Consider the following 9,276-nt stretch of genomic DNA (forward strand, 5'->3'; position numbering starts at 1 on the left):
TGCTCCCTTCCCCCTTCGTCTGTGGCCACAGAGAACGCTTCTCCCCTCCCCAGCGCCCACCGCACAACAAGGGAGCTGATCCCGGCCCTCTCTCCGGGGCAGCAGCCCGTTCCTCTTCCCTGGCTCGGCACTGCTGGCTGAGTGATGCCTGCTCACCAGCAGTCAGCACCGTGCGCTTTGCTCCGGGCCCAGTGATCATGCCGGGGCAGGAGCCCTAAGCCAGCGTGCAGGACGGAGTGGCCGTGCATTCAGAGGTTGTCAAAAATGCCTCAGCTCATCACTGGATCCCATTTCTGAAGCTGCCGCAAAAGGCCAGTGGGAAGAGTCCCTGTGTCTTCGCTGGATGATCCGGGGCTCAGCAGCCCTGCTGGACGCATCCGTGTTGCTAGCTGTTGGACCAAGCTCTCCGGCTGCCACATCCCTCGGTAGCTGTTGCTGCTGGGTTGTGACTTGCTGGAACAGCTGGGCCTGGTGTTGCTGTTATTGGGGGGCCTGCTGGCACCACCTCTCCAACAGCCATTTCAATATTTTCTCCATGGATAGGCGGACAGAGAAAGGAGACCTTCTTGGTACGCTCCGCCCCTTGGGGCCTTTCAATAGGGCCTGGCCATTGCCCGCCTTCTCCGCCATGAGTGGCCGTGTGTGCACACCCCTTCCGCCTGTGGGGGTAGATCGTGGGTGCCCTGACACTGCCGTTACAGGCTACCCACATAACAGTGCAGCCCAATGGCCAGAGTCTAAGCAGCAGCCCTTCAGTTCTGGGCTGCCTGGCTTAATGGCTCCAGACAACACGGCTGCCCACAAGCACAGCGCAGTGTAGACTAGTGGTCAGAGTCTGTACAGTGGTCCTCAAGGGCAGGGCAGCACAGCCTATTGGTCAGAGTCAATATAGCAGCCCTTGAGTGCACAGCAGAAAGACCTAATGAGCAAATCTGGGGACCGCCACCAAGGGGGTGGCAGGCAGGGTAAGGGGACCCAGCGCCAATGAACTCCACTGGCTCCAGATGCAGGGCACTAACAGTGGTGGAATAGGCTGCTACTGGGTCCGTGGGGAACCCAAGTGCAAGGCGCAGACCTAGATGGGCGGAGCTACCAGGCACTGCCCCTCTTGGGATCACGGTCTACTGGGCGTCCTGGCGCTGCAGGCTGGCTGACCTCACGAGCTCCCCAGTGGCTGCTGGCTTGGGCTGGCTGCCTGTAGGCAACAGGTCTCCAGCCTGGGTGTCAGGGACTCCAGCCGCCAAGGCAAGGGCTGGAAGAGTCCCCAGGCTGGTCTCCTTTATAGGAGCATGAGCACGGCCCTGGGGACACCCCAGCAGGGTGGGATGAACCCGTTCCTGCCTAGGCACAGCCCAGCACACGGGGAACCAGTGGGTCCGAGGGTGGGGGCGGAAGGCGGGAGATGGGAGGGAGTGACGCGCTTGTGCCCTGGCAGGTTCCACGTGACCCACATCGAGAAGAAGGCCGTTTTCCCAGAGCAGCAGGATGCAGCACTTCCTGACGGCACCAAGGAAGCCGGTGCCCCGTCCCCGGTGGCCCCCAGCAGCGAGCCGCTCCCTGCCGAGGGGCTGCAGAATGGAACCGTCCCGAAGGGGAGCTGTCCGAATGGAACAGTCCAAGGGGAGGATGCTCCCACCGATGGACCGGCAGGGAGGGGGCTCGGGCAGACGAGCTCGCTGCAGGACACTGGCCTCCAGGACCCTGCCCCTGGGGATGGAGCTGATCAGAGCAAGGGGGAGGGGCGTCAGGCCCCAGGCACGCAGCACGCTGGAGCCCCTGCAGACTTGCAGGTGGAGCCACCTGGCAGCCTGCAGGAGGGGGTGGAGCCAGGAGCCGCTAACGACACGGAAGGCGTGAAAGGAAGCCGCAGGGCGCCAGGAGGAAGCCCGGGTACTGCGGCTGGAAAGCAGGCTGCCGAGACGGAAGACTCCAGAGTGGAGGACATGGGGCAACAGGTAGGGTCCCTTCCCCGCCTGCCTCGCCCCCGAATTGCACCTGGGGCTCTGCAGGGAGGCCTGGCGGTGGGGGCGGGGGGAAGGCTGCCCTGGCACCATGTAAGGGGCTGGCATGGATGGGGCAGACGAGCCACGGGCTGAGGAGGCGCTGCCCCGGATGGGAGCTCTGCCCCCCTGCAGACATTGTAGCAACCGCAGCATCTGCGCCCGGACACGTGCAGCAGGTGTCACCCCAGCTAGTGGTGCTGTTAGCACGGCTCTGGTCCTGGCTCCGCGTCGGGCCTGCCCTCAGACTCACACATCCACAGGGACAGCCCTGCTCTGCCCATGGCCACGGCCACGGCCCACTGGCAGCGCCGGGCCCCACACCTTGCACATCCACAGGGACAGCCCTGCTCTGCCCATGGCCACGGCCACGGCCCACTGGCAGCGCCGGGCCCCACGCCTCGCACATCCACAGGGACAGCCCTGCTCTGCCCATGGCCACGGCCACGGTCCACTGGCAGCGGTGGGCCCCATGCCTTGCACATCCACAGGGACAGCCCTGCTCTGCCCATGGCCACGGCCACGGCCCACTGGCAGCGCCGGGCCCCACGCCTCACACATCCACAGGGACAGCCCTGCTCTGCCCATGGCCACGGCCACGGCCCACTGGCAGCGCCGGGCCCCACGCCTTGCACATCCACAGGGACAGCCCTGCTCTGCCCATGGCCACGGCCACGGTCCACTGGCAGCGGTGGGCCCCATGCCTTGCACATCCACAGGGACAGCCCTGCTCTGCCCATGGCCACGGCCACAGCCCACTGGCAGCGGTGGGCCCCACGCCTCGCACATCCACAGGGACAGCCCTGCTCTGCCCATGGCCACGGCCACGGTCCACTGGCAGCGCTGGGCCCCACGCCTCGCACATCCACAGGGAGAGCCCTCCTCTGCCCACGGCCACGGCCCGCTGGTAGTGCCGGGCCCCACGCCTCGCACATCCACAGGGATAGCCCTCCTCTGTCCACGGCCACGGCCCGCTGGTAGTGCCGGGCCCCACGCCGTGCACATCCACAGGGATAGCCCTCCTCTGTCCACGGCCACGGCCCGCTGGTAGTGCCGGGCCCCACGCCTCGCACATCCACAGGGATAGCCCTCCTCTGTCCACGGCCACGGCCCGCTGGTAGTGCCGGGCCCCACGCCGTGCACATCCACAGGGATAGCCCTCCTCTGTCCACGGCCACGGCCCGCTGGTAGTGCCGGGCCCCACGCCTCGCACATCCACAGGGATAGCCCTCCTCTGTCCACGGCCACGGCCCGCTGGTAGTGCCGGGCCCCACGCCGTGCACATCCACAGGGATAGCCCTCCTCTGCCCACGGCCACGGCCCGCTGGTAGTGCCGGGCCCCACGCCTCGCACATCCACAGGGATAGCCCTCCTCTGCCCACGGCCACGGCCCGCTGGTAGTGCCGGGCCCCACGCCTCGCACATCCACAGGGATAGCCCTCCTCTGCCCACGGCCACGGCCCGCTGGTAGTGCCGGGCCCCACGCCTCGCACATCCACAGGGAGAGCCCTCCTCTGTCCACGGCCACGGCCCGCTGGCAGCGCCGGGCCCCACGCCTCGCACATCCACAGGGATAGCCCTCCTCTGTCCACGGCCACGGCCCGCTGGTAGTGCCGGGCCCCACGCCGTGCACATCCACAGGGATAGCCCTCCTCTGTCCACGGCCACGGCCCGCTGGTAGTGCCGGGCCCCACGCCTCGCACATCCACAGGGATAGCCCTCCTCTGTCCACGGCCACGGCCCGCTGGTAGTGCCGGGCCCCACGCCGTGCACATCCACAGGGATAGCCCTCCTCTGTCCATGGCCACGGCCCGCTGGTAGTGCCGGGCCCCACGCCTCGCACATCTACAGGGATAGCCCTCCTCTGTCCACGGCCACGGCCCGCTGGTGGTGCCGGGCCCCACGCCTCGCACATCTACAGGGATAGCCCTCCTCTGTCCACGGCCACGGCCCGCTGGTGGTGCCGGGCCCCACGCCGTGCACATCCACAGGGATAGCCCTCCTCTGTCCACGGCCACGGCCCGCTGGTAGTGCCGGGCCCCACGCCTCGCACATCCACAGGGATAGCCCTCCTCTGCCCACGGCCACGGCCCGCTGGTAGTGCCGGGCCCCACGCCTCGCACATCCACAGGGATAGCCCTCCTCTGCCCACGGCCACGGCCCGCTGGTAGTGCCGGGCCCCACGCCTCGCACATCTACAGGGATAGCCCTCCTCTGCCCACGGCCCTGTCCTGCCCTCTGCCGGGAGAGCTTCCTCAGAGAACTGAGGGAAACAGCCGCAATCCTGTCCCTGCTAGTCAGCCAGCCGGGCAACATCCTTCTGAGTCCAGTGGCTGGGGATGGGCAGGGCCAGGGGCCAACCCAGGGGCCAACCCGGCCTTGAATGCCGCCCTTTGGGAGCGTCATGGTTGATTTTCTAGTTCTGTCTTTGTGTGGGCCCGCCTGGGCCAGTGTCCCGCGGGCTCGGCCCTGGCTTGCAGGGACGGGCTGGGTCTCACTCTGGGGGCTGCTGGAATTATCTGGGGGAGGCAGGACCTGCCCTGGAACGGGCCGGGCAGGGCACAGTCGGGTCAGAGGCAAGTCCCCGGGCGCCAGGCCCAGCGAGGCACCGAGGCAGAGCGCGTGGGGCTGCCTGGAGCGAAGGGCAGGGTTCCCCGGGGAGGGGAGCAGGAACAAGCCCCTGCCTCCCAGCTGGCGCTGCAAGCACAGGGCCTGCAAGGGCCGCGCCGAGGAGCGGGGCGGGGAGGGACGGGCTCCATGCCGGGGGCTCCGGGCCCAGTGCGTGGCTGGAGCACCCAGAGCAGCGTTTACACGGGAGTTCCCCGCGGCGCCCCACCCGCACGCGCTGGGCCGCGGACCCCGAGGGGCAGGGAGCAGCTCTCCCGCCGCTGGCTCCGCTGTCCCGCCCTGGGCCGGGGAGCCCTTAGAGACTCTCGGAGGGCAGGTCACCGCAGGGACAACGCTCTGCTGCTCCTTGTTTCCCAGGCTGGGCCCGCGCCCGATGGCCCCGCAGCGTGGGCCCAAAGAGGGGGAGGTGAACGTGACCCAACCCGGCTTGCTGCCCAAGGCCCAGCCTGCCTCGTCCCGGGGCAACGCCCCAGCAGCAGCCTGCCAGCCTGGCATGGACGATGCTGCCGTCGTGCGCACAGCCCCGGCCCCGCCCCGGGCCAGCCTTTCCCAATGGAAATGACCATCCTTTGGGGGCGGGGGGGCGCTGGCCCTGGTACAGTCGAAGGGACGGGACAAGCCAAGGCAAACGGTGACCTACGTGGACAAAGCCAGCCCGGGGCGCGGCTGGGTCACCCATCCTCTCATGCCCTTTGCACAGGATGGCTGCTCCGACATCCAGCCGGCCAGTCCCACCCCGCCCTGGGGGAGCTGCGTCCGCCAGCCACGCCTGGTTCTCTCCCGAGTCCCCAGGGAGCCCAGCAGCTGCCAGCCAGAAACGTGTCCTGCCGGCCTCCCCTGCCAAAGCAGCCCCCGGGAATCGTACGCACACACCTTGCCTCCTCTGCCAGTGGTGGAACCGCCCCCGGGTGCACTGGAGCCCGGGGCCTCTCTGGCTCAGCGTAGGAGCCTTCCGGCTTCAGCTATGGTGCCAGCGGCTGCCAGCCGAGGCTGTAGCGCTCCCTCGTTCTCTCTGGCTGTCCGTGGTCTAGGTGCCACCAGGGTGTGGGTTGCAGCGTGCGGGCAGCCCAACTGCATCCTAAGCCAAATCGCTGGGGCTCAGCCGGGCAACCCGCTCCCTCGTAACGCCAGCCCAACGTGCAGTCCAATCGGGTCACTTCCCAACCATCCCAAGTGCCGTTCCTTGTGGATCTGAAGTCAGGGCCGCCTGCACCCGGACTCTTCAGCCGGAGCACACAGAGGAAGGGTGGAACCAGCGCCCTGCCTCCAAAGCGAGAGGTCTGAGGGCAGAAAGCCACGAGGCACAACGGCAGAATGCGTGCTAGGCCACTGCCGATACAACCCCCTCCTGCCTAGCACGGGGAGGGAGGTGGGCGCTGACCGCACACCGCACTGATTGTGCGACACACACGTACAGCCAGGGCACGGGGAGGGAGGTGGGCGCCGACTGCACACCGCACTGATTGTGCGACACACACGTACAGCCAGGGCACGGGGAGGGAGGTGGGCGCCGACTGCACACCGCACTGATTGTGCGACACACACGTACAGCCAGGGCACGGGGAGGGAGGTGGGCGCCGACTGCACACCGCACTGATTGTGCGAGACACACGTACAGCCAGGGCACGGGGAGGGAGGTGGGCGCCGACTGCACACAGCACTGATTGTGCGACACACACGTACAGCCAGGGCACGGGGAGGGAGGTGGGCGCCGACTGCACACCGCACTGATTGTGCGACACACACGTACAGCCAGGGCACGGGGAGGGAGGTGGGCGCTGACTGCACACCGCACTGATTGTGCGACACACACGTACAGCCAGGGCACGGGGAGGGAGGTGGGCGCCGACTGCACACCGCACTGATTGTGCGACACACACGTACAGCCAGGGCACGGGGAGGGAGGTGGGCGCCGACTGCACACCGCACTGATTGTGCGACACACACGTACAGCCAGGGCACGGGGAGGGAGGTGGGCGCCGACTGCACACCGCACTGATTGTGCGACACACACGTACAGCCAGGGCACGGGGAGGGAGGTGGGCGCCGACTGCACACCGCACTGATTGTGCGACACACACGTACAGCCAGGGCACGGGGAGGGAGGTGGGCGCCGACTGCACACCGCACTGATTGTGCGACACACACGTACAGCCAGGGCACGGGGAGGGAGGTGGGCGCCGACTGCACACCGCACTGATTGTGCGACACACACGTACAGCCAGGGCACGGGGAGGGAGGTGGGCGCCGACTGCACACCGCACTGATTGTGCGAGACACACGTACAGCCAGGGCACGGGGAGGGAGGTGGGCGCCGACTGCACACCGCACTGATTGTGCGACACACACGTACAGCCAGGGCACGGGGAGGGAGGTGGGCGCCGACTGCACACCGCACTGATTGTGCGACACACACGTACAGCCAGGGCACGGGGAGGGAGGTGGGCGCCGACTGCACACCGCACTGATTGTGCGACACACACGTACAGCCAGGGCACGGGGAGGGAGGTGGGCGCCGACTGCACACCGCACTGATTGTGCGACACACACGTACAGCCAGGGCACGGGGAGGGAGGTGGGCGCCGACTGCACACCGCACTGATTGTGCGACACACACGTACAGCCAGGGCACGGGGAGGGAGGTGGGCGCCGACCGCACACCGCACTGATTGTGCGACACACACGTACAGCCAGGGCACGGGGAGGGAGGTGGGCGCTGACCGCACACCGCACTGATTGTGCGACACACACGTACAGCCAGGGCACGGGGAGGGAGGTGGGCGCTGACTGCACACCGCACTGATTGTGCGACACACACGTACAGCCAGGGCACGGGGAGGGAGGTGGGCGCCGACTGCACACCGCACTGATTGTGCGACACACACGTACAGCCAGGGCACGGGGAGGGAGGTGGGCGCCGACTGCACACCGCACTGATTGTGCGACACACACGTACAGTCAGGGCACGGGGAGGGAGGTGGGCGCCGACTGCACACCGCACTGATTGTGCGACACACACGTACAGCCAGGGCACGGGGAGGGAGGTGGGCGCCGACTGCACACCGCACTGATTGTGCGACACACACGTACAGCCAGGGCACGGGGAGGGAGGTGGGCGCCGACTGCACACCGCACTGATTGTGCGACACACACGTACAGCCAGGGCACGGGGAGGGAGGTGGGCGCCGACTGCACACCGCACTGATTGTGCGACACACACGTACAGCCAGGGCACGGGGAGGGAGGTGGGCGCCGACCGCACACCGCACTGATTGTGCGACACACACGTACAGCCAGGGCACGGGGAGGGAGGTGGGCGCTGACCGCACACCGCACTGATTGTGCGACACACACGTACAGCCAGGGCACGGGGAGGGAGGTGGGCGCTGACCGCACACCGCACTGATTGTGCGACACACACGTACAGCCAGGGCACGGGGAGGGAGGTGGGCGCCGACTGCACACCGCACTGATTGTGCGACACACACGTACAGCCAGGGCACGGGGAGGGAGGTGGGCGCCGACTGCACACCGCACTGATTGTGCGACACACACGTACAGCCAGGGCACGGGGAGGGAGGTGGGCGCCGACTGCACACCGCACTGATTGTGCGACACACACGTACAGCCAGGGCACGGGGAGGGAGGTGGGCGCCGACTGCACACCGCACTGATTGTGCGACACACACGTACAGCCAGGGCACGGGGAGGGAGGTGGGCGCCGACTGCACACCGCACTGATTGTGCGACACACACGTACAGCCAGGGCACGGGGAGGGAGGTGAGCGCCGACTGCACACCGCACTGATTGTGCGACACACACGTACAGCCAGGGCACGGGGAGGGAGGTGGGCGCCGACTGCACACTGCACTGATTGTGCGACACACACGTACAGCCAGGGCACGGGGAGGGAGGTGGGCGCCGACTGCACACCGCACTGATTGTGCGACACACACGTACAGCCAGGGCACGGGGAGGGAGGTGGGCGCCGACTGCACACAGCACTGATTGTGCGACACACACGTACAGCCAGGGCACGGGGAGGGAGGTGGGCGCTGACTGCACACAGCACTGATTGTGCGACACACACGTACAGCCAGGGCACGGGGAGGGAGGTGGGCGCTGACTGCACACAGCACTGATTGTGCGACACACACGTACAGCCAGGGCACGGGGAGGGAGGTGGGCGCTGACTGCACACAGCACTGATTGTGCGACACACACGTACAGCCAGGGCACGGGGAGGGAGGTGGGCGCTGACCGCACACCGCACTGATTGTGCGACACACACGTACAGCCAGGGCACGGGGAGGGAGGTGGGCGCTGACTGCACTCGGCACTGACCGTGCGACACACACACACGTACAGCCAGGGCACAGGGAGGGAGGTGAGCGCTGACTGCACACCGCACTGATTGTGCGACACACACACACACATACAGCCAGGGCACGGGGAGGGAGGTGGGCGCTGACTGCACTCGGCACTGACCGTGCGACACACACACACGTACAGCCAGGGCACAGGGAGGGAGGTGAGCGCTGACTGCACACCGCACTGACCGTGCGACACACACACACGTACAGCCAGGGCACGGGGAGGGAGGTGAGCGCTGACTGCACTCGGCACTGACCGTGCGACACACACACA

At 67.6% G+C, this 9,276-nt stretch overlaps 1 protein-coding gene across 2 annotated transcripts in view; it reads left to right on the plus strand.

Annotated features, from left to right (window-relative positions):
- RELL2 (RELT like 2) overlaps window positions 1–9,276 on the plus strand; it is a 33,667-nt gene that overhangs the window by 19,919 nt on the left and 4,472 nt on the right. For both annotated transcript variants that reach the window (XM_075900016.2, XM_089769612.1), the window contains one exon: window positions 1,436–1,955. In XM_075900016.2, coding sequence (XP_075756131.2) covers window positions 1,436–1,955 — 520 coding nt within the window. The remainder of the gene's footprint in view (window positions 1–1,435; window positions 1,956–9,276) is intronic.

Source organism: Pelodiscus sinensis, chromosome 16, assembly GCF_052426305.1.
Source record: "Pelodiscus sinensis isolate ZL-2025 chromosome 16, ASM5242630v1, whole genome shotgun sequence".
Taxonomy (NCBI): Eukaryota; Metazoa; Chordata; order Testudines; family Trionychidae; genus Pelodiscus; species Pelodiscus sinensis.